Below are 26,165 nucleotides of genomic sequence, written 5' to 3' on the forward strand. Positions count from 1 at the left end.
ACATAAAAAAACAAAATTTTATATGGGGAAGCTAATTTTGCACAAATATTGTTGTAAATTGGTGGATATTTTAATACAAATGGGTCGAGAATTTTGGGACTAAAATTAGGCTAAAAGGGTCGAAGTTTTGGGGACGGAGGGAGAACGAGTATTTAGATAGCTCTTACTGAATGTCGAGCTGTGCAATTTTTCAAATTAATCCCTCTGCTCACTTTTATAATTCTCATTTGGACTTGCACGTTTGCCAATGCAACATTTTAACCATAAATATTGTTAGCGGCTTATTAGTAAAAAATATAACAATTGAATATTATTAGTAGATTAATCGAGACGAATCAAATAACACCCATAATGAATTCATGACTATGTTATGTCTTATATATTAAGAGTAAATTAGGACATTCTCTCACATCATAAATAGTGTTAAGATTCTAAATGAGAAATTGAGAATTATAAAAAAGGGACACAGAGTAGTTGATTATAACTCCAATAAAGTTTTAAAATCATCAATTGTTCAAATATCAAAAATTGTTTACTCTATAGTCTATAATTTTGTAATCAAATCTTCTAATGACACCTAAAAAAAACTAAAATTTCATGTGTTATCTCTTTACCAAACAAGGCCTATAAGTTTCTCATTCCCGCTTCCCAATTCGCGAAGATCACACTTCCCTATGAACACTTTTTAATTGAATTCTCTAATGATAGAGGTAACTAGCTAAGCAAGTACAGAGTAACACAATCAATCAAACTATTGAAAAAAAAAAAAAAATCCACCTCCCTTAACAGTACTACAATAGTAGGAGTTGCTAGAATGGAGACAGTAACAGCGTTTCATCCTCCCTTAAGCGGTTTACCATCGAAACCCATCTCAATTTCCACCAAAATCATGTATTTCTCTCTCCATAATTCTATGCGTTTTCGTCACCAGAAACAGTTTTCTGTTTGTGCCTCTGAAAAGCGCCAGTTTCAGGAGGAGGGTACTTCTAATTCAACCCAATTACCAGGTTTGAGTTGTTTAGGTTGATCCATTTGTAATTCTTTTGATGGTTTTTTTTTTTTTTTGTGATTATTCGCTTTGTCCGTCCCACTTTAATAGACCACATTTGATTGATATACTACTACATAGTTTTTGTTGTGTATCATGAAATTGTCGAGGACAAATATATTACTATGATACTAATGATCAAATCCTAAAATAGAGATGTGGCATACTGAAGTGAGATAGTAAGATTTAATTCTATGTTTTTCAATGAATTTTGTTTGATGAATGAGTAAAAGGTTGAATAATCTTCAGATCCATTTGTGAAAAATGATTAGTTTTTAATTTGGTTGATGAGCACTGTTAATTCTAAATGAAGGCTGATAAATATAAACCTTAAACTCATAATTGGTGCCAGAAATGAAAGCAGTTGAATTTTTTCATTTGCTTGTGTTTGATGGATATTGTAAAATTTGATTTGAGATGTATGTAGATGGTAAAGCGGAGGAGATATTGAAAGGGAATGATGATCCTGCAAAACAGATTGATTTGGGATGGTTGCCTGCATTGCCCCATGCTTTGACAGCATCCATGGCTAATTTTCTATTTGGGTATCATATTGGGTAAGTTCTTGATGAGGAAGTATTTTGTTTTTAATGTCAACTTGTCAAGTGGCTAATTTTGTTTTAGTTCTATGAAATCCCTAAGACATGCTTACTATTAAAGTAAAGAAGGCAAGTAACAGATGTATTTATTAAAGCAATGGTCTCCTTGATTGTAATTTAAGGGTTTGAAGTAACAGGCCAGGAAGAAGAATCAAGAATGTTAACTTGTTTCTTTCATCAGATACCTTTCTCTTGAATGGCAGTAAATTGTTCCGTTGCTAGTTGATTTTCCAACATCTGATGCTTTTTTCGTGAATCTGCTTATCTTTTGTCTGCCATGATTTTGTTTGTTATGAGTTTATGATGTGAGCCTTAAGCAGTATATGCTTTTGTTTTTTGCAGAGTCATGAATGGCCCTATAGCGTCAGTGGCACGAGAACTTGGTTTTGAGGGGAACTCTATACTAGAGGGCCTTGTAGTGAGCATATTTATTGTTGGTGCCTTCATTGGGAGTCTAATTTCAGGCACCTTGGCTGACAAATTTGGCTGTAGGCGCACACTTCAAATCGACTCTATCCCATTAATAATTGGTGCTATTTTGAGGTAATTGCTGAACAAACTTGTTTTGTTTTTATATAAAAGCATCACGTCTTTGTTATGGCGGTAGAAGTATGATTGTTATTGCAATATGACTATTGTTCTACTATGTTCCTTACATCACCAATGCATGGCTTATGTGAACATGTCTTTTTTTTTTTTTTTTTTTTTTTTTTTTTTTTTGGGAGCTGGTAAATTTATAACTTTCTTTGTTTCCTTTCGTTATTCATTTTTACAATTACAATTGCAGACTAAACCAGTAGTTCTTCCTCTTTGTGTTTCTTTTGATCCTATAAGGTTTACTTCTGAATATATGAGGGCTGCTCCCTTCATTGGTCATTGAGATGATTTGATTGTGATTATAATGATGAGTGTTGGGACTTGGGATTTGGTAAAAAGGTTTATGGTCTTGTGGTTGGTTTGTTATCTATGGGTTTGAAGAAGGGGCAATCGCAAATTTGACATAAGGTTTAGTTTAGGGATGACTTGGATCATTTCTATTTTCTTTTTTATGGTATTCTTAATTTGGGTTTTTCTTACTTGCGTCTTTTGACAAAAGTCAGTCTGCCTTTTAGAGTCTTATGCTACTAATGTCTCTTACCTTTTTCTTTATTTCATTTGGTGGGACTTCAAGACGCTGTTGTCATGATCTTGGATTCTTGGTTGCAATATAGTTGCCATGTCTTCTTATCACTGTTGCATTCTTTGCGTTGAATTATTATTAAATGATTATATTGATTAACATCATCTTTTTGTTGTACCTTCTTCCTTATCTTGAGAGGACAACTGAATTCTTTATGATTAACTTTCTTCATTGTACTGCGACCATTAATTATTCATTCTTCTCCTTGGAAGTTTGGAAGCTGTACTTGTTTTTAAATCATTCTATGTGTTCTTCATTTTCGATCCCACAATTTCTTGTTTGCCAGGTATAGTTTCTGGAGGAAAATGTTTTGAGGTTTTGTGAACTTGTTATTTTGAACTTACATACTTCCTCCGTTCTTTTTTTTATTTTTTTATTGCACCATGAGGGATTTCATGCTTGCCAATGCATCTTTTTAGCTATTAATATCTTCAATTATACTTTTGTAAAAATTATAAAAAATTGATATTTGAAAAGAAGATTTCGAGACGAATCTAACTAGCTAGATCACACATGACTATATTTTTCCAAATGGATAAATCACAAATGATGGTCAAAGAAGATTAAGTGAATAGTGTAAAAGTCCTTATGGTGCAATAAAATAAAAACGGAGGAAGAATATGCTGCGCTTCAAGTTTAGTTGTCAAGAAGACTATTAATCTCAGTGAGTTGGGATTTGAAGATTACATGTGACTTCCTATGAGACAACTAGGAACCTCCGAACCTGATAGTGATAAGTGCTTTATTTGTGTTATTGGGAATATGTATATCACTCTAGCAAGATTGTGTGGTCTTGGAAGTCTATCATAAATAAAGAAGTCAAGCCAAGGCAAAGTCGCTCTGGAGGCTTGCAAACAAGGAAGAGGCGCTGTAAGAGAAGGTTAGGGGGTGTTTGGAGTGAGAAGGGTTATTGCTCATTAGTTATTTCTCTCATAAAGTAGGCATTTGGAAACCCATCTTAGGTGGGTTGCTCATTATTAAACTTTTTGTTCCTTCTAAATATCCGAAGTAAGGATTGGATCAAGGTTTTGTTTGGCATGAGCTTTGGACTTATGGTATCCAAAACAACATTTAAAGGTTTACATTTCAGATAATTCTGGAATTGTCTCACTTATTGACTTACAGAGGCTATTATTGATTAGGCTATAGCATGGACTGGTATCCAGATTCCAGAATCATAAGTGTGTTTCTTTTTCAAGACTTCCTAATGGTTAAAAAAAATGTTGTGTACTCATTTATATTAAGAAGTTATGGCGAGTTAATTTGGCTGGTTGACAAGGGAGGGTCCATTTCACTATTAATATTTGTAACATTGAATTCTTGAAGAGAAATAGAATCAGTTTTGATTTTCTCCAATGATAATTGGTGGACAAAGGTTCCTCCTAGAGCATTTTTAACCTGCATGGGCATTAGTAAAGAGAAGATTCAATGGAAGATGCTGTGAAGAAAAGTTTATTTTGCAAGTTGTTGAATATAATCTCAACAGAAGAATTTTTGTTAGTAGAATACTAAACAATAGCCTTGTAGGCATGATATTGTTGGCTATAACTTTTTTTTTTCCATGGTTGAACCCTCCTTTGGTGTTTCTCATATATAGTTTAATATCATTTTGTTGCATTCTCCCTTAATGTGATGAATCTTTTAATTTAAAATTTCAAACTTCGAATGTTTGACAAGCTTAGAAGATATCTCATTTGTGTATGAATTTATTTGTTTCAATTGTTAGATTCGTATATAAGCTGCATAGCTTATAATGATTTCTAAAGCAATTTTGATTTCTTGTTTACTTATTGAGGTGTCTGCTTCATATCCTGACAGTGCACAAGCACACTCTGTTAATGAAGTACTTTTGGGAAGATTTCTTGTGGGGCTTGGTATTGGGGTGAACACAGTTCTAGTACCAATTTACATATCAGAGGTACTGCAGAATTAGTTACAATCCATTTTTTATTATGGAATACTCATCATAAAGGCCTTTTTCTTTTTCTGGTTGAATTATTCCCGTTTTTATAATGTTCCAATTGTTTTTATTTCCTCTTCTTTACAGTGTGCTGTATAGTTGACTAGCCTTATATATTTTTAAGCAAGTTATTGGTTAGTGAGAATGAACTAATGAAGTGTATTGTTAAAAAACAGATAGTACCTATCATTTTTTTACTTCTCGGATGCGATCACATTACCACTTTCGCGGGCAATCTGGATGGAATAAAGTTGTTGCCGGCCTAATTTTTAGGCCGCGATAAGCTCAAAATTCTGTACAATGCAGTTGTTATGCAGTGATGCGGCCTAGATTTAATACATTCTCTCTGTAAACTAATACTCTATTTATATGATTTATTGATATTGCTGGGCCCTAATTGATGTTGGTGAGGTATAAGAGCTAAAGTAACTCCATACTTAGGCTAATCAATTGGATCCTTCCATTCTTGTTCACTTATCACCCTTTCTTTTCTCTGCATAGGACTCCATTGTACTATCTCAAATGTACAGAGTTTCCAAAAATCCCGCTTCATTGTGCTACTGTGCTCCACTTGGCCGTTGTACCTCTTCTTGTCTTCATGAGGGTTTAAGAAAAATGGTATTAGGTGGGCCAAGGCTTTAGGTGTAGACGTGTAGTGAGGCAGCAGCCTATTTTTCGTACATCTTGGATGCTGCCTTGAAGATGGGAAATTTGGGGTTGAGGATTCAGATCAACCTGCTAGGTTAGTGATTTCTATCGCCCTTTGCCCCTTTCTTTAATCTTTCCTCTATACTTATCTCTCCCACTTTTCTCAGTTCTTTTTACTTGTACATCTGTCTTTTTTTCCTTTCAATTTGGCTTTAGATCAGACATTGTTAGCAATCTCGTCTTTCCCTGTGTGGAAGGATCAGATAGGAGGCTTGAGAGTGTAAAAATTGGGTGCTGATTGGTTGATTTGTCATGTAAGTCTTTTGCTTAAACATAAACAATTCTTGAACCAGGCATTCATAGTTTTGGAGGCCAAATTTCACTTCAGCACAACGAAAAGAAAATAGAGATGCAAGACTGTGATACTCGTATCTTACTCCATTTTTCATGTTAGGCTATTGTTTGGAACATAATCTATTCTTGAACTAGGCAATCTTAGTATAATTTGATTCATGGTGGATCTAGTTGTTCCCTCGCTTTATACCCCTATGCCTACTCTTTTTAATCGTGTGGGGAATTGAGGACTGAGGTCTGAGAACATTTGGGTGCAAGTATATATATCACCCTGGGGGAAAGAGATCCTAGCCATTCCCTCTTGTATACTCTTTTTCCATTTTCTTGTTGCTGGTGGATGAGGACTGGTGGGTGCAATTATATTTTAACATTCAGGGGCCAATAGATGAAAGATCATTTGGTAGTGATGTACAATTTTTGAATTTTATATGACAATAATTCACCAGAGCCGCTACTTGCTATGTGTGATTTGAGTATTGGAGTGTGCCTGGCTTGGTGATTGTGCAGTAGAGCTCAGCACTACTGTTTAATGAGTTCATCACTTTGAGTTTGTGAAATCTTTGTTTAGGCTCTACAAGGTTAATTGGTGTTGTGTATGAAAGTATTTTGGGTGCTGTGTGTAAAGCAGAACATATAAATGTATATTACTAATTCGAAAGTATTTTTAACTTTTCTAATCTTCAACAAATTCCTCCTCCTATAATAGGAAAATCATTATGTCAAAAAAAAAAAAAAAAAAAAAAAAGGAAAATTGGAAAAGAAAAATCCAACCTTTGCACTTTTTCCTTACAAAAATCCAACTTTCATTTTATTCCTCAAAAATCCAACCTTTATACCCCTCCTTCTCCAACAGGTGCATTTTACCTGTGACCTGATAACAGGTTAAATTTTTTTTTTATTCTCTCATTTTTCCATCTCACTCCTCTTTTTTCTCTCTCCTCTCTCCTCTCACCTCAAACACTGAAACCACCAACCCCACCTCCGCCACCACCACTCATCACCGCCGTTTCACCTCTCCTCCCCTTCCTCACTCTCATTCTCCTTCTCTATCTCTCTCTCACCTCTTCCTCTATGGATCAACCCTCACCCTCGGCTCGTGGAATTTGGGGTAGGTTTTTTCGGGCTGTGTTTCAGGCAGACCGGGGAGGTTTTTAGGGGCTAGGTTTCTGGCAGGGAGGGTTTCGAGGTTAAGGGAATCGAAGGTGGGTGATTTGGGTGGCTGACGTGACGGAAAAGGGGGGTTTTCTGTTTTTTTTTTTGGCGGCTAGGCGGTTTCCGGGGTTTGGGTTTGGAGGTGGTGGCTGGGCGTGGAGTTGGTGGCTGGGCGGTGGAGTTGGTGGCTGTGCGTGTGTGTTGGTGGCTGGGTGTGTGTGTTGGTGGCACGGGAAGGTGGTGGTGGTGCGTGTTGGGTTTTGGTGGGCTGTGCATTGGTTCCAGAGGGCGGTGGGCGCGCAGGGGAGGGAGGGGGAGAGGGAGTGGTGGCAGGGTGGTGGTGGTGGTGGTAAAGGGATTCTGATTTTTTTTTTTTTGTTTTTTTTTTATTTTTCTTTTAATTATTTTTGTTTTTTTAATAATTAAAAAAAAAAAACCTATTAATAGCTGACACGTGGCATATAACTTAGAAAAACCGGTGACCTGTTGGAGAAGGAGGGGTATAAAGGTTGGATTTTTGAGGAATAAAATGAAGGTTGGACTTTTGTAAGGAAAAAGTGCAAAGGTTGGATTTTTCTTTTCCATTTTTTCAAAAAAAAAAAAAATCTTCAACAAGTTCATAGGCCGGACTACATGACAGGGATTAGGGCTGTCTTTCTCCCCTCTTTGGATAGGCTAAGATTAGGATTATGTATTATGTTCAGTTGGCCACTTAGCCTGACCTATCTGTTATAAACTCTAGCTGGTTTTTCCTTATATGATTTTGATTATCATTAACCACATATGTACTTTAACTTTTATTACTGTTATTCAGTATAATTTTTATTGTCAGTATTGTTCAGAAGTATTCTTTGAAATTAAGCACTCAAATGCTACAGTGATAAAATAAATTGTACAGAACATAGCATAGAATCCATACTTAATTGTGAAAACAGAGTGGTTTCTCCACAATTATCTTTACTGGTATTTATCAATTTACTATTGTTATTGTGTAGGTTGCACCGACAAAATACAGGGGATCTTTGGGATCATTGTGCCAGATAGGTACTTGTCTTGGGATCATAGCCTCTTTGTTAATTGCGATTCCAGCAGAAAATGATCCACATTGGTAAGTTCTAATAAAAAATGGTATCCATTATCTACTGAAGAAATGTGTTTTGTTAGACAGATAACTGAGATAATACTCACCCTTACTTATTGTTGCAGTAATTTCATAATTTTTTGATGGGAATATCTTATTTTATTGTTATAGTACTCCACTACAAACAATTTATGTTTAGAATCCCTCCAGGTTAGGATCTTGCTTTTGCTATGAGGCATCATGCAGGATAATATGATATTATTATGTTAGTTATAAAAATGCTCTCCTTGCACTTGATAGAGGGGCATGGAGGGAGAGAATATTGGTTGATGTGATCAACCCCATCATGGGGGTATAGCTTTTTTTTGTACCATTGTCATCCTGTAACATTACACGAATATAATATTTGCTCTGTTTTTAATTGTTTGTTTTATGTTATAGCACGCTGCACATTACACATAGGAGGTAGGAACCCTTTCAACTGAAAAGCATTGTGACTTGATTAAGATACCTGTCTTCTTATTCCACTATAGTTGGAATACCACATCAAATATATCATTGTTTCACTAATACTTCACACACACACACACGCACACACACACATTCACATACATGATACATGTATAAGCATGTGTGTTTGTATACATCTACATACATGCTGATATGCATATTTATTTTGTTTTTGGGTTTCAGTGGTTTATACTTGAGAATTAATGTGTAGGGTTTGTGACTGACTGGAGCTTATAATTTTTGCTTAAGACACTATATTATCGTAAATTACAATTCTTTCCATTATGTGAATTGATGAACCATAATTTTTGTGATCAACTGCGGTATGGTGGTGTTCAAACTGGGTGGATGGACGGCAAGGTTTAGCTTTGTGAAAGAAAAAATAAAATGAAATATTGCAAGCAAAGCTGGAGTCAATTCGAGGTTTTAGGGATGTAAAAGTTTAAATTGGAGGACACTTGAAGACGTTGAAAAGTTTTGAGCGATAAGCATCCTAATCAAATGAGCTTTAAAGCAGAAAAAGTTTTATTAGTTTGATTGGAATTTGGAAGGGTCATATTTTAATGAAGAGCCAAATTCGTTGAATAGGCTGTAGGTGACATGGGCCAATGGAGGTGTTACTGTACTAGTTATTTGGAGTTAAATCTGTATATAGTTTGAAGTTGTTTTTTGATGGAGTGCGTGAGACAGCTGCTTGTGTCAAGGGTAGTTAACTTTTTTTGTCGAAGGGAACAGAACAAATGTTCTTCTTTAAGTCTCATGTAAAGGTGGAGTTGTGCTGGATTCCTAGGTGCTCTGGGTAACTTCTATGTTGATGTTACTGCATGATTTCTAGCTCAGGTAAGATATCTGGACATTGTATCATATATCTCATTATGATGTTATTTTTCATAGACCAGCAATTCCCAAATATGAATCTCGTCCTTGAAAGAGTTAGAGCCTTAGACGTCACTATTACCCCATATCCTTTACCGGCAGCATCATAAGACTGTCAAAGATTCATATTCATTTTACACAATGGGGAGGTTTTTATTTTATTTTTTTGATCAAGAGCGTCTCTTGACACCCACCCTCCCCACAAATACTGCCTAATAGCAGGAATATTGGTTGAAAGACTTGGAACAATGATATACGAAGTATTTACTAAGATAGCAGTAGACATAATAGGTGTTAGTAGTAATTTTCAATATTTTTAGCCTCCCCCCCCCCCCCCCCCCCCCCAAACACACACACACCCTCCCTTAGAAAGTGCTTAAGTAGATTGATAGATATGCTGCACTGGCAATGAGGTAGGATGAGCTGTTGCAACTTATTTGCATGTAGCTTTTTCTTAATGATATGTACTATTAATCAACCTGGCATGAGGTGAAAGATATTCTATCTTATGCTATTTTGAAAATGGTTTCACATACTTGATTTACCTGCCAGCCCTCTGATTTCTGAATCTTTATTTCATTAACCCTACAATTTGTTTCTAGGTGGAGGACATTGCTATACATTGCGAGCACCCCTGGATTTCTTCTTATGATTGGTATGCAGTTTGCAGTGGACAGCCCTCGATGGCTATGTAAAGTATGTCTTCTACATATAGATACTTTTTTTTTTTTTCTTTCTTGGTTGTCTTATCCATTTTGATCCTGTGACTGCAACGTGTATGCAGACAGGGAGACTTGACGAGGCTAAATCTATTCTTTGTAACCTTTTGGGCCCTTCAGAAGTTGATACTGCTATAGAAGAGTTTCAGTTAGTATTTAATGGAACTGACGGAGATACCGACTCGAACTGGTTGGAACTCTTCAAGGAGCCAAACTATAAAGGTTGTATTAGTATTAATTTGCATGTTTGGGCTTCTGCTAAAGTTAGATGCTCTTGTATTTTTAATATATGTGTGAAGTAGCTTAGCTACTTTCAATCTCTTACAAAGTAGCTACCACATCGTACAATCTCACTATACCAAGGCTTCTAATAAAACTTCGACCTATTAACACTTATAATCATAAGGAGAGATGTAACCATTAACTTAAGCTTCTTTTGCTGTGCTGGCTCTTTCATATCCTTCAACACAATAAGGACCAAGTGATGATCTATGAGTTTGAGTCCTATGCTCCTAGAGCCCTTTAACAGTGGGTAATGGAGCACCGGTATTTTTAGACCTAAGTATTTTCATGAGAGGGAGTTGTGGGGATGAAACCATAGGCTACACCTCCCACCAGCTTTAGATTTTTGTGTTTGTTATTTCATTGATTAACTCTGGGGCTCTGGGCAGGGTAGGGGGTCCTTGCTTTATCATGCAATTAAAATTCAAAGTAGCCTTTTAAAAAATTATTAATGTACCTACTAAGTAGAATTTAGTTATTAGCATTATATATGAATGGAAAGTTAATAATTGTTCCCGCACTCTATGCTCTCAACTTCTTTTCTCTTGGTTTGGAAGAGGATATGATGATGTTTATTATTAGCAAAAGTCTGATGCATTATTTTTAAATATTGCAGTGGCACTTGTAGGAGGTTCTCTTTTTCTACTGCAACAATTTGCAGGGATAAATGGTGTTCTTTATTTTTCATCTCTGACCTTTCAAGATGTTGGGATTACAAGTGCTGCTTTAGCAAGTCTGTATGTCGGGCTCACCAACTTTGCAGGTGCAGTAACACTATGTGTGCCTCTTTGCTTCGATGCATTTTTAGTTATATAATATAAAGTAGTTTATATTCTCAACTTGCCTATCTATTCTCAACAGTCTAATTCCTTGTTACCATCTTAGCAAGGTCAAATTTTAGGCTGAAAAGGATTTGGTTATCCTTGTATTCTGTGCACAGTAGAGTTTTTAATTATAGGATATCATCAATCAGTTTACCTATAACAATTAATTTTTATAACTTGATCACTGAGAGGCACTCTTTATGTGAACTTTAGGGGCTCTTTCTGCATTGTACTTGATTGATAAGCAAGGAAGGAGAAGACTTCTCATTGGAAGTTATTTGGGAATGGTGAGTTTTTTTTTAATGGAAATGGGTGCCCACAGGGAGAGAGTAAATTACACTGCTATGTCAGACTTTGCAGGATCAAGGAGGATTGTGTGGAGAAATATGAAGGAAGCACAAAATTACTCTCTACAAAACTTTTTACTACATTCGGGAAAAAGAAAAGGGGGGGGGGGGATTGGAATGTGGAAAGGATAATGAAATTATTTTATCAGCTTGTCATACCTTTATGAGTTTCTAGATAATGTAACCTTACTAAATTTTGCAGGCTGTGTCGATGTTTCTTGCAGCATATGCCATTAGCTTCCCAGATGAAGATGTCAGTCACAACTTATCAATTCTGGGTACATTAGGGTATGCTTTTTGTTAACTCAAATTTGCGACTTTCTTTTGTTGAGGATTGATGGCGTCTGCCAAACTGTTCCAAGCCTATAATCTTCTTAATTGTGCTTGAACCTTCACGACCTGTATGGTAAGAGTGGGTCGGGTCAACTCGGGTTTGGTCAATTCAGATTAATTCCATAACCTTTGCGGGTCGGGTTTGGGTTGGGTCATGTTGGAGTCTGGTCACGTCGGGTCATACTTCTTATCGGGTTTGGGTCGGGTTAATAACAGTCAGGTTCCATTCGGGTCGGGTTACATTCGTGGGGTTTCCTTAGGCGTGGGGTCCCTCTATAAGCGTGGGGTTTCCTTGGGCGTTGGCCCCGCCCCTATATAAGCGTGGTGTCCCTCGGGCATGGGGTCCTCCCTAAGGCGTGGGGTCGGTTGGTTGGGCGTGGGGTTGGTTTGTTGGCGTGGGGTTGGTCCTAGGGCATGGGGTTGGTTTGTTTAGGGTTTCTCCTTAGGCGTGGGGTTTCAAGATGGGCGTGGGGTTTCTTCCTTGGGAGTGGGGTTCTTCCTTGGTCGTGGGGTCCCTCTTTAAGCGTGGGTTTTAAGCTTATGCGTGGGGTTTCAGAATGGGCATACGGTTGATACATTAGGCGTGGGGTATCAAGATGAGTGTGGGGTTATTCCTTGGGCGTGGGGTTTGAGTTTAAGCGTGGGGTCCCTCTTAGGCGTGGGGTTCTTCCTTGGGCGTGGGGTCCTCTCTTTAGGCTTGGGGTTTGAGTAACGGCGTGGGGTTTCTTCCTAAGGCGTGGGGTTGGAGTTTGGGCGTGGGGTTTCATCTTGGGCGTAGGGTTTCATCTTGGGCGTGGAGTTTGAGCTTGTGCGTGGAGTTTGAGCTTGGGCGTGGGGTTTGACCTCGGGCGTGGAGTTTCTTCATTGGGCGTGGGGTTTCTTTCTAGGGCGTGGGGTTCTTCATTGGGCGTGGGGTTGATACAGTAGGCTTGGGGTTTGAGTTTTGGGCGTAGGGATGATACAGTAGGCGTAGGGTTTCTCCTTGGGCGTGGGGTTTCATGATGGGCGTGGGGTTCTTCCTTGGGCGTGGGGTTTGAGCTTCGGCGTGGGGTTTGAGCTTCGGCGTGGGGTTTCTTCCTATGGCGTGGGGTGAGCTTCGGCGTAGGGTTTGAGTTTTGGGCGTAGGGTTGATACATTAGGCGTGGGGTTTCTCCTAGGGCGTGGAGTTTCATGATGGGCGTGGGGTTCTTCCTTGGGCGTGGGGTTTGAGCTTCGGCGTGGGGTTTCTCCTAGGGCGTGGGGTTTCTTTCTAGGGCTTGGGGTTCTTCATGGGGCGTGGGGTTGATACAGTAGGCGTGGGGTTTGAGTTTTGGGCGTAGGGTTGATACAGTAGGCGCGAGGTTTCTCCTAGGGCGTGGGGTTTCATGATGGGCGTGGGGTTCTTCCTTGGGCGTGGGGTTTGAGCTTCGGCGTGGGGTTTCTCCTAGGGCGTGGGGTTTCATGATGGGCGTGGGTTTCTTCCTTGGGCGTGGGGTTTCTCCTAGGGCGTTGGGTTTCTTCCTTGGGCGTGGGCAAGGGGCCGTGTGGCGCATGCGTCGCCTGGTTGAAAAGCCAGTGGCGCGAAACTACCGTGTGCTGGATTATGACTGAACGCCTCTAAGTCAAAATCCGGGCCAGAAGCGACGCATGCGCCCATCGCCCGATGCCGTCCTACAGTAGGGGTTTCGCCACATGTCGTAGGCTAAGCTCGCGCGGTGGATACTGAGATTCAGCCCTATGTCACTTCGATTTGTCCCTCCCCCACCCTATTCCCTAAAAACACCTATATTTTAGAAAACGAGGTTAGCGATGCATCTCGTATGCTAAAAAAGGCTAAGTACGGGATTAAGAGGTGTCACAAAGCCTAAGTGTTGGGATGTTGGATGGTACAAGTGGGCAAGGGGCCGTGTGGCATGTGCATAAGACATGTGCACCCAAGGACAAGGCATACCGGGTTCCGAGCACTATTTACGACTCTTGAGGCCCTTAAGACATGAAGTTTAAGGATGAATTAGATGGTTCCGGACACTGTTTATGACTCTCAAGGGCCTTTGGGAACCAAGGAAGTACTTAGATGCATAATCTCGCTGGGTGAAAAAATGATATACGGAAGCCAAATATGAAGGCTATAAAACACGGAATCGGAACAAATTAGGATGTGTCGGGACCTGGTGTGGGAATTTCACGGAACATTACGGAATGCATCTCGGGGATATAATAATATTGTTTCGACCCATATATGACCATTATTCGACTACGTACAAGCCTCGTGAAAGCTTATAACCAATACAGGAGGAGGTACGAATACATGTAAATTGATCGTTTTAAGGCAAATTGGATGGTTCCACCCACCCAATTGGACTGCCGGAGGGTATTAGGGACCATTATAAACATCACGGTAATTTTCATTTTCAGGGGAAAAAATGTAAAAAATTTCCAAAATTGAAAGCTATTATCCACGTTTTTTAAGGAATTTTTGAAGTTACGGGGCCCGGTTTCAAAAAGTGTTGAGAACCTAGGGGATACATCTTAGGGTCATATAATGCCGTTTGGAACCTTATATAACCATTAAATGATGTCATAAATATCCGTGGTAGGCTTGAGTTCACAAAATCGGTGCAAGTTGCGAATTAATAAATTGACCGTTTTAAGGCAAATTGGATGGTTCCACCCACTTAATTGGACTACCGGAGCGTATTAGAGACCATGGTAAACAACTCGGCAATTTTTATTTCCGGGCAAAAAAAGGTCAAAAAAATTCCAAAATTGAAGGCTATTATCCACGCTTTTTGAGGAATTTTTGAGGTTAAGGGGCCCGGTGGCAAAAAGTATTAAGACCCTAGGGGATACATCTTAGGGTCATATAATGCCGTTTGAAACCATATATGACCATTATATGATGTCTTAAATGACCGTGGTAAGCTTGAGTTCACAAAATCGGTGAGAGTTGCGAATTGGTAAATTGACCGTTTTAAGGCAAATTGGATGGTTCCACCCACTTAATTGGACTACCAGAGGATATTAGGGACCATAGTAAACATCTCGGCAATTTTTATTTTTGGGCGAAAATAGGTCAAAAAATTCCAAAATTAAAGGCTATTATCCACGCTTTTTGAGAAATTTTTGAGGTTATTGGGGCCGGTGGCGAAAAGTGTTGAGAGTCTGAGACCCTAGGGGATACATTTTAGGGTCATATAATGCCGTTTGGAACCATATATGACCATTAAATGATGTCATAAATGTCCGTGGTAGGCTTGAGGTCACAAAATCGATGCAAGTTGCGAATTGGTAAATTGACCGTTTTAAAACAAATTGGATGGTTCCACCCACCTAATTGGACTCCCGGAGGGTATTAGGGACCATGGTTAACATCTCGGAAATTTTTATTTCCGGACAAAAAAAGGTCAAAAAAATTCCGAAATTGAAGGCTTATCCACGCTTTTTTAGGAATTTTTGAGGTTACGGGGCCCGGTGGCGAAAAGTGTTGAGATTTTAGGGAATACATCTTATGGTCATATAATGTCGTTTGGAACCATATATGATCATTAAATGATGTCATAAATGTCCGTGGTAGGCTTGAGTTCACAAAATCGGTGTAAGTTGCGAATTGATAAATTGATTGTTTTAAGGCAAATTGGATGGTTCCACCCACCTAATTGGACTCCCGGAGGGTAATAGGGATCATGGTAAACATCTCAGCAATTTTTTATTCCAGGCAAAAAAAGTCAAAAATTCCAAAATCGAAGGCTATTATCCACATTTTTTGTGGAATTTTTTACGATACGTGTCCGGTGGCGAAAAGTTTTGAGACCCTATGGGATACATCATTGGGTCATGTAATGCCATTTGGAACCATATATGACAATTAAATGATGTCATAAATGTCCGTGGTAGGCTTGAGTTCACAAAATCGGTGTAAGTTGCGAATTAGTAAATTGACCGTTTTAAGGCAAATTGGATGGTTCCACCCACCTAATTGGACTCCCGGAGGGTATTAGGGACCATGGTAAACATCTCGGCAATTTTTATTTCCGGGCAAAAAAAGGTCAAAAAAATTCAAAAATTGAAATCTATTATTCACGCTTTTTGATGAATTTTTGAGGTTACGGGATCCGATGGCGAAAAATGTTGAGACTCTAGGGAATACATCTTAGAGTCATTTAATGTCGTTTGGAACCATATATGACCATTCAATGATGTCATAAATGTCCACGGTAGGCTTGAGTTCACAAAATCGGTGCAAGTTGCGAATTAGTAAATTGACTATTTTAAGGCAAATTGGATGGTTACACCCACCTAATTGGACTCCCGGAGGGTACTAGGGACCATGGTAAACATCTCAGCAATTTTTTATTCCAGGATAAAAAAGTCAAAAAATTCCAAAATTGAATGCTATTATCCACGTTTTTTGTGGAATTTTTAACGTCACGGGCACGGTGGCGAAAAGTTTTGAGACCCTATGGGATACATCATTGGCTCATGTAATGCCGTTTGGAACCATATATGACCATTAAATGATGCCATAAATGTTCGTGGTAGGCTTGAGTTCACAAAATCGGTGCAAGTTGCGAATTGGTAAATTAACCGTTTTAAGACAATTGGATGTTTCCACCAACCTAATTGGACTTCCGGAGGGTATTACGGACCATGGTAAACATCTCGGCAATTTTTATTTCCGGGAAAAAAAAGGTCAAAAATTCCAAAATTGAAGGCTTATCAACGCTTTTTGAAGAATTTTTGAGGTTACGGGGCCTAGTTGGGAAAAATGTTTATACTCTAGAGAATACATCTTAGGGTCATATAATGTCGTTTGGAACCATATATGACCATTAAATGATGTCATAAATGTCCATAGTAGACTTGAGTTCACAAAATTGGTGCAAGTTGCTAATTGGTAAATTGACTGTTTTAAGGCAAATTGGGTGGTTCCACCCACCTAATTTGACTCCCGGAGGGTATTAGGGACCATGGTAAACATCTTAGCAATTTTTATTTGCGTGCATAAAAAGGTCCATAAATTCCAAAATTGAAAGCTATTATCCACGCTTTTTGAGTTTACGGGACCCGGTGGCGAAATGTGTTGAAACTCTAGGGAATACATCTTAGTGTCATATAATGTCGTTTTGAAACATATATGACCATTCAATGATGTCATAAACGTCCGTGGTAGGCTTGATATCACAAAATCGGTGCAAGTTGCGAATTGGTAAATTGATTGTTTTGAGGCAAATTGGATGGTTCCACCCACCTAATTGGACTCCCGGAGTGTATTAGGGACAATGGTAAACATCTTCGCAATTTTTTATTCCGGGCGAAAAAAGTAAAAAAAATCAAAAATTGAAGGCTATTATCCACGTTTTTTGTGGAATATTTGACGTTACTGGCCCGGTGGTGAAAAGTTTTGAGACCCTATGGCATACATCATTGGGTCATGTAATGCCGTTTGGAACCATATATGACCATTGATTGGTCTCATAAATGTCCGTGGTAAGCTTGAGTTCACAAAATCGGTTTAAGTTGCTAATATGTAAATTGACCGTTTTAAGGCAATTGGATGGTTCCACCCACCTAATTGGACTCCCGGAGGATATTAGGGACCATGGTAAATATATCGGCAATTTTTATTTCTGGGCAAAGAAAGGTTAAAAAATTCCATAATTGAAGGCTATTATCTACGCTTTTTGAAGTATTTTTGAGGTTAAGGGGCCCGGTGGCGAAAAGTGTTAAGAGACTCTAGGGAATACATCTTAGGGTAATATAATGTTGTTGGGAACCATATATGACCATTAAATGATGTCATAAACGTCCGTGGTAGGCTTGAGTTTACAAAATCAGTGTAAGTTGCGAATTGGTAAATTGAATGTTTTAAAACAAATTGGATGGTTCCACCCACCTAATTGGACTCCCGGAGGGTATTAGGGACCGTGGTAAACATCTCAGCAATTTTTGATTCCGCGCAAAAAAATTCCAAAAATTCTAAAATTGAAGGCTATTATCCACGTTTTTTTGTGGAATTTTTGACGTGACGGGCCCGGTGGCGAAAAATTTTGAGACTCTATGGGATACACCATTGGGTAATGTAATGCCGTTTGGAACCATATATGACCATTAAATGATGTCATAAATGTCCGTTGTAGGCTTGAGTTCACAAAATCGGTGCAAGTTGCGAATTGGTAAATTGACCGTTTTAAATCAATTGGATGGTTCCACCCACCTAATTGGACTCCCGGAGGATATTAGGGACAATGGTAAACATCACGGCAATTTTTATTTCAGGCAAAAAAAAGTCGAAAAATTCCAAAATTGAAGGCTATTATCCATGCTTTTTGAGGAATTTTTGAGATTACGGGGCCCGGCAGCGAAAAGTGTTGAGACTCTAGGGAATACATATTAGGGTCATATAATTCCGTTTGGAACCATATATGACCATTGATTGGTCTCATAAATGTCCGTGGTAAGCTTGAGTTCACAAAATCGGTTCAAGTTGCTAATATGTAAATTGACCGTTTTAAGGCAATTGGATGGTTCCACCCACCTAATTGGACTCTCGGAGGGTATTATGGACCATGGTAAACATTTCGGCAATTTTTATTTCCGGGCAAAAAAAGGTCAAAAATTCCAAAATTGAAGGCTATTATCCACGCTTTTTGAAGAATTTGTAATGTTACGGGGCCCGGTGGCGAAAAGTGTTGAGACTCTAAGGAATACATCTTAGGGTCATATAATGTCGTTTGGAACCATATATGACCATTAAATGATGTCATAAATGTCTATGGTAGGCTTGAGTTCACAAAATCGGTGCAAGTTGCGAATTGGTAAATTGACTGTTTTAAGGCAAATTGGGTGGTTCCACCCACCTAATTGGACTCCCGGAGGGTATTAAGGACCATGGTAAACATCTCAGCTATTTTTTATTCCGCGCGAAAAAAGTAAAATAATCCAAAATTGAAGGCTATTATCCAGGTTTTTTTGGAATTTTTAACGTTACGGGTCCGGTGGTGAAAAGTTTTGAGACCCTATGGGATACATCATTGGGTCATGTAATGCCGTTTGGAACCATATATGACCATTAAATGATCACATAAATGTCCGTGGTAGGATTGAGTTCACTAAATCGGTGCAAGTTGCGAATTGGTAAATTGACCGTTTTAAGGAAATTGCATGGTTCCACCCACCTAATTGTACTCCTGGAGGGTATTAGGTACCATGGTAAACATCTCGGCAGTTTTTATTTGCGGGCATAAAAAGGTCAAAAAAATTCCAAAATTAAAGGCTGTTATCTACGCTTTTCCAGTAATTTTTTAGGCCACGGGACCCGGTGGCGGAAAGTGTTGAAACTCTAGGGAATACATCTTAGGGTCATATAATGTCGTTTGGAACCATATATAACCATTCAATGATGTCATAAACGTCCGTGGTAGGCTTGAGATCACAAAGTCGGTGCAAATTTCGAATTGGTAAATTGACTGTTTTAAGGCAAATTGGATGGTTCCACCCACCTAATTGGAGTCCCGGAGGGTATTAGGGACCATGGTAAACATCTCAACAATTTTTTATTCAGGGCGAAAAAATTAAAAAAATTGAAGGCTATTATCTACGTTTTTTGTGGAATCTTTGACTTTACTGGCCCGGTGGCGAAAAGTTTTGAGACCCTATGGCATACATCATTGGGTCATGTAATGCCGTTTGGAACCATATACGACCATTAAATGGTCTCATAAATGTCCGTGGTATGCTTGAGTTCACAAAATCGGTGCAAGTTGCGAATTGGTAAATTGACCGTTTTAAGGCAATCGGATGGTTCCACCCACCTAATTGGACTCTCAGAGGGTATTAGGGACCATGGTAAACATCTCATCAATTTTTATTTCCGGGCAAAAAAAGCTCAAAAAATTCCAAAATTGAAGGGTATGATCCACGCTTTTTGAGGAATTTATAAGGTTAAGGAGCCTGATGGCGAAAAGTGTTAGAGACCCTCGGGAATACATATTAGGGTCATATAATGTCGTTGGGAACCATATATGACCATTAAATGATGTCATAAACGTCCGTGGTAGACTTGAGTTCATAAAATCAGTGCAAGTTGCGAATTGGTAAATTGATCGTTTTAAGGCAAATTGGATGGTTCCACCCACCTAATTGGACTCCCGGAGGGTATTAGGGACCATGGTAAACATCTCAGCAATTTTAGATTCCGCGTGAAAAAAGTAAAAAAATTCCAAAATTAAAGGCTATTATCCACGTTTTTTATGGAACTTTTGACGTTACGGGCCCGGTGGCGAAAAATTTTGAGACTCTATGGGATACATCATTGGGTCATGTTATGCCGTTTGGAACCACATATGACCATTAAATGGTCTCATAAATGACCGTGGTAGGCTTGAGTTCTCAAAATCGTTGCAAGTTGCGAATTGGTAAATTGATGACTCTAGGGCTATTATCCACGCTTTTTGAAGAATTTGTAATGTTACGGGGCCCGGTTGCGAAAAGTGTTGAGACTCTAGGGAATACATCTTAGGGTCATATAATGTCGTTTGGAACCATATATGACCGTTAAATTATGTCATAAATGTCCATGGTAGGCTTAAGTTCACAAAATCGGTGCAAGTTGCGAATTGGTAAATTGACTGTTATAAGACAAATTGGATGGTTTCACCCACTTAATTAGCCTCCCGGAGGGTATTAGGGACCATGGTAAACATCTCAGCAATTTTTTATTACGGGGGAAAAATTCCAAAATAAAAGGCTATTATCCACGTTTTTTGTGGAATTTTTGACATTACGGGCCCGGTGGCGAAAAGTTTTGAGACCCTATGGGATACATCATTGGGTCATGTAATGCCGTTTGAAACCATATATGACCATTAAATGATGTCATAAATGTCCGCGGCAGACTTGAGTTCACAAAATCGGTGCTAGTTGTGAATTGGTAAATTGACCGTTTTAAGGCAAATTGGATGGTTCCAACCACCTAAATGGACTCCCGGAGGGTATTAGGGACCATGGTAAACATCTCGGCAATTTTTATTTCCGGGCAAAAAAAGGTTAAAAAATTCCAAAAATTGTAGGCTATTATCCACGCATTTTGAGGAATTTTTGAAGTTACGGGGCCCGGTGGCGAAAAGTGTTGAAACTCTAAGAAACATATCTTAGGGTCATATAATGTCGTTTGGAACCATATATGACCATTAAATGTTGTCATAAATGTCCATGGTAGGCTTGTGTTCACAAAATCGGTGCAAGTTGTGAATTGGTAAATTGACTTTTTTATGGCAAATTGGATGGTTCCACCCATCTAATTGGACTCTCGGAGGGTATTAGGGACCATGGTAAACATCTCAGCAATTTTTTATTCTGGGCGAAAAAAGTAAAAAAATCCAAAATTGTAGGCTATTATCCACGTTTTTTGTGAAATTTTTGACGTTACGGGCCCGGTGGCGAAAAGTTTTGAGACCCTATGGGATACATCTTGGGGTCATGTAATGCCGTTTGGAACCATATATGACCATTAAATGATGTCATAAATGTCCGTGGTAGGCTTGAGTTTACAAAATCGGTGCAAGTTGCGAATTGGTAAATTGACCGTTTTATGACAATTTGATAGTTCCACCCACCTAATTGGACTCCTGGAGGATATTAGGGACCATGGTAAACATCTCGACAATTTTTATTTCCGGGCGAAAAAAAAGTCAAAAAATTCCAAAATTGAAGGTTATTATCCACGCTTTTTGAGGAATTGTTGAAGTTACGGGGCCCGGTGGCGAAAAGTGTTGAGACTCTTGGGAGTACATCTTAGGGTCATATAATGTTGTTTGGAACCATTAATGACCATTAAATGATGTCATAAATGTCCGTGGTAGGCTTTAGTTTACAAAATCGGTGCATGTTGCGAATTGGTAAATTGACTGTTTTAAGGCAAATTGGATGGTTTCAGCAACCTAATTGGACTCCCGGAGGGTATTAGGGACCATGGTAAACATCTCTGCAATTTTTCATTCCGGGCGAAAAAAGTCAAAAATTCCAAAATTGAAGGCTATTATCCACGTTTTTTGTGGAATTTTTGACGTTACGGGCCGGGTGGCGAAAAGTTTTGAGACCCCATGGGATACATCATTGGGTTATGTAATGCCGTTTGGAACCATATATGACCATTAATTTATGTCATAAATGTCCGTGGTAGGCTTGAGTTCACAAAATCGGTGCAAGTTGCGAATTGGTAAATTGATAGTTTTAAGGTAAATTAGATGGTTCCACCCACCCAATATGACTCCCGGAGGGTATTAGGGACCATGTTAAACATCTCGTCAATTTTTATTTTGGGTGAAAAAAAAAGTAAAAAAATTCCAAAATTGAAGGCTACGCTTTTTGAAGAATTTTTGAGGTTACGGGGCCCGGTGGTGAAAAGTGTTGAGAATCTAGGGAATACATCTTAGGATCATATAATGTCGTTTGGAACCATATATGACATTAAATGATGTCGTAAATGTCCGTGGTAGGCTTGAGTTCACAAAATCGGTGCAATTTGCGAATTGGTAAATTGACCGTTTTAAGGCAAATTGGATGGTTCCACCCACCCAATTGGACTCCCGGTGGATAATAGGGACCATGGTAAACATCTTGGGACTTTTTATTTCCGGGCGAAAAAAGTCAAAAAATTCCAATATTGAAAGGTATTAATCCAAGCTTTTTGAGGAATTTTTGAGGTTACGGGGCCTGGTGGCGAAAAGTGTTGAGAACCTAGCAGATACATCTTAGGGTCATATAATGTCGTTTGGAACCATATATGACCATTAAATGATGTCTTAAATGTCCGTGGTAGGCTTGAGTTCACAAATTCGGTGTAGGTTGCCAATTGGTAAATTGACTGTTTTAAGGCAAATTGGATGGTTCCACTTACCCAATTGGTCTCTCGGTGGGTATTAGGGACCATGGTAAACATCTTGGCAATTTTTATATCCGGGCGAAAAAAAGTCAAAAAATTTTAAAATTGAAGGGTATTATCCACGTTTTTTGAGGAATTTTTGAGGTTACAGGGCCCGTTGGTGAAAAGTTTTGAGACCCTAGGGTATCCATCTTAGGGTCATATAATGTCGTTTGAAACCAAATATGACCATTATATGATGTCTTAAATGTCCATGGTAGGCTTGAGTTCACAAAATCGGTGCAAGTTGCGAATTGGTAAATTGATCGTTTAAGGCCAACTGGGTGGTTCCACCCACCTAATTGGACTCTCGGAGGGTATTAGGGACCATGGTAAACATCTCGGCAATTTTTGATTCCGGGCGAAAAAAGTAAAAAAATTCCAAAATTGAAGGCTTATTATCCACGTTTTTTTTGGAAATTTTGACGTTACGGGCCTTGTGGCGAAAAGTTTTGAGACCCTAGGGGATACATCATTGGGTCATGTAATGCCGTTTGGAACCATATATGACCATTAATTGATGTCATAAATATCCGCGGTAGGCTTGAGTTCACAAAATCAGTGCAAGTTGCAAATCGGTAAATTGACTGTTTTAAGGCAAATTGGATGATTCCAACCACCTAATTGGATCCCGGAGGGTATTAGGGACCATGGTAAACATCTCGGCAATTTTTGATTCCTGCGAATAATTAAGTCTATTCAGTCACTGGTTTATGGAAAGACTAAGTTTATCCCAATTTTGTTGTAAATAATCTTGAAAATAGTTTAGTGAATTGGGATGGGGCAACTGTGTGCCCTGAAAATTGTACTGTTATCTAAAATTGCTGCTTTGAACGCTGGGCTAGGCTGGTTCTACCGTAAGATAGTACATGGCCCAGCATGAATTGGGTATCTGGGTTAGACTGACTCATTGATGTGGTTATGAATAAAAAAAACAAAAAAATCTTGCTTGGTGGTACTTGGTAGAGATGCACTAGATGTAGTCATTCACGGATGGTTTCCCATGTAAAAAATACCTGTGTATTCATTACCATTCTTTAATATCTAACCTGACACCAAACAAGTTCTAGGGTTTAAGGGATGCATTTGAGCATTTTTTGTATCAAAGCACCTTAGTGTTTAACTGATATTGTGACTCCTTTTCTGCTCTTTATGTTATGTGTCTTCAACACTAAACTAGACTTAGTTTTCTAGAGGAAGCAAAAGAGCGGTTGCTTTTTGTTTGCAAGCTTGTAGGCTTAGTGGGCATATAATTCGAGTATTTGGCTAGGGACTCTGAGATGTTGAATACCTTTCAATTCTGCATGGAATTTGAGTCTCATAAACTTCTATCTTATAAGTGCTATACTTATCACGAGCACTAGATCAACCATTCATTTGAATGTCATATACTTTTTCTTCAGTTTTTTAATTCCTTTAGTAGAGAGAAAGGTGTATCAGCTAGTGATTGGGAGGCCCCAATTATTTTCTGAATGAGACTCTTGGATAGCTGCTGAGCTTTGGTGCTGATTAATTAACCTCGGGAGCTGCAATTAATGAAGCTTGTTGTATGTTACTTATTTTATATGGAGCTTCTAGGTGTTTGTCAGTTTCCCCATTAAGCAATTTTAGCTTGATTCATTAGTTTTTATCCTATATTGTTGGAAATCCAATGTCCCCCACCTCCTAAAATTTCATTTTACATACCTTTCATAAGAAAATATACTAAATGTGCTCTTCTCTATTTTAGGTACATGTACTCCTTTGCGATTGGAGCTGGCCCAGTGACTGGCATTATTATTCCAGAGCTCAGCGGCAGTAGGATGCGAGGAAAAATTATGAGTTTCAGTTTCTCTGTCCACTGGGTATGTCTGAATTTATTTTTAACATGGAAATGGAATTTTTAAAAAGCACTGTGAATTTATTTCTTTTTATGTTTTTATTACATGATAGGAAGTGGAAAAAAGTGGTAATTCCAAGAGTATCATTATTTTTGTGATCTCAAGTATATTTATTAGGGTGGAGTTTGAAGTATGAATATAACTTGATATGCCTTTACTTTTAATGCTATGTTTTGATACTTAGTATCAACTACAGGTCTCAAGTTAAATTCCTCATGCTCATTAAAATAATTGTCATATTTTCCCTAAGTTCTCTCAGGAGTTTTTTTTTTTTTTTTTTTTTTTTTTTTTTTTTTTTTTTTGTATTGGTGTACATAATATCATCTTTACAGCTGATGAGATGATTTGATGAGTCTTGTGGGACACATTTCCTCTAATCCATCACCTGTTATTGTTTGTATGGACATCAACAAGCAATAGCTTCTGCTTCCTTTTGTACTGAATAGGAAGAGTACATGTTTTGGCCATTTTATTTTGGTTTATTGGAAAACTGGTTTAGGTACTTATTTGCTGTGCTAAGCGTGCTACGTATTCTGGATTCAAACAGTTTTTGTGGTCCTCGGCAGTGTGAACAAGAAAATGATTGGTGGAAGTTGTTCTATATCTTTATTTCCTGTATCCTGTATGCCTGAACATTCTTTCCATTCTTTACCATCAGGTTTCTTTCCATTTCCAGATGAAAATGTCAAATGAAATTCATAGTTCCCTAGTTGGATATTAAAAAAAAAAACCCTCTTTTTTGTTTGTTTTTGGAAAGTGTGCGTCACCTTTATAGATTTTTTTTTTTACAATTTCATTATTGTATCTGCGCATTTGCTGTATCAGGTCTGCAACTTCTTGGTGGGTCTATTTTTTCTTGAATTACAAAGGATCTTTGGTGTTGCTCCAATCTATACAAGTTTTGGTGGAGTTTCCTTGCTATCTGCAATGTTTTGTTATACCTTCATAATAGAAACAAAAGGCCGGTCACTTGAGGAGATTGAGATGTCACTTCGGTCTAAGCTCCCAGGACATGACAATTGATTGCTGATATATGCATAAGAGCTTGTTTGAGTTCTGCAAATTTCATCAGATTGCTAGAAGTGCGTCATCACCAACTAGCCTTGCCAAAGAGGGTGGAGATGAGTCGCCATGATTAGCAAGGAGATTCTGGTTCCTACAATCAACATTTTGGATATCTATTCGTTTATCTGCAATAGTCAGTAACTTCTGTTCGGAAAGCAATTTCAGTACCAAGTTTGGTTATAGATTTAAAGAAAGGAAAATCATTCTGTATATCTTGTGTAAATATACATGTATTTTGCAAATTTCATGTTTGATTCTATATTCCAAAAATAATGTAAGCGTTTTTAGTTCAGCTGCGTAGTAGTATTAGATAATTTTTTCGACATTATGGATCTGTTTTGTGCAAGCCAATATATGATTCCAACATAGATCAAAGAGTCTCAATCTACCCATGGTTGTTAATTAAA

At 38.4% G+C, this 26,165-nt stretch overlaps 1 protein-coding gene across 3 annotated transcripts; it reads left to right on the forward strand.

Moving 5' to 3' along the window:
- Positions 1-711: 711 nt before the first annotated feature.
- Positions 712-26,083, forward strand: LOC145634180 (putative plastidic glucose transporter 1). Of its 3 annotated transcripts, none has more exons than XM_081685597.1 (12): positions 712-1,022; positions 1,476-1,605; positions 1,990-2,190; positions 4,646-4,745; positions 7,937-8,049; positions 10,011-10,104; positions 10,193-10,349; positions 11,026-11,172; positions 11,447-11,520; positions 11,783-11,868; positions 24,543-24,657; positions 25,026-25,493. In XM_081685597.1, the coding sequence occupies exons 1-12, from the start codon at positions 815-817 to the stop codon at positions 25,035-25,037; spliced, it is 1,437 nt and encodes a 478-aa protein (XP_081541723.1). In that variant the 5' UTR covers positions 712-814; the 3' UTR covers positions 25,038-25,493. The 3 variants fall into 3 exon arrangements, with proteins under 3 accessions (XP_081541723.1, XP_081541721.1, XP_081541722.1); XM_081685595.1 differs by lacking the exon at positions 25,026-25,493 and adding an exon at positions 25,519-26,083 and having other exon boundaries at positions 719-1,022; XM_081685596.1 differs by lacking the exon at positions 25,026-25,493 and adding an exon at positions 25,519-26,083 and having other exon boundaries at positions 720-1,007.
- Positions 26,084-26,165: the final 82 nt, after the last annotated feature.

The sequence above is a fragment of the Chenopodium album genome, chromosome 6, assembly GCF_948465745.1.
Source record: "Chenopodium album chromosome 6, dcCheAlbu1.1, whole genome shotgun sequence".
Lineage (NCBI taxonomy): Eukaryota > Viridiplantae > Streptophyta > Magnoliopsida > Caryophyllales > Amaranthaceae > Chenopodium > Chenopodium album.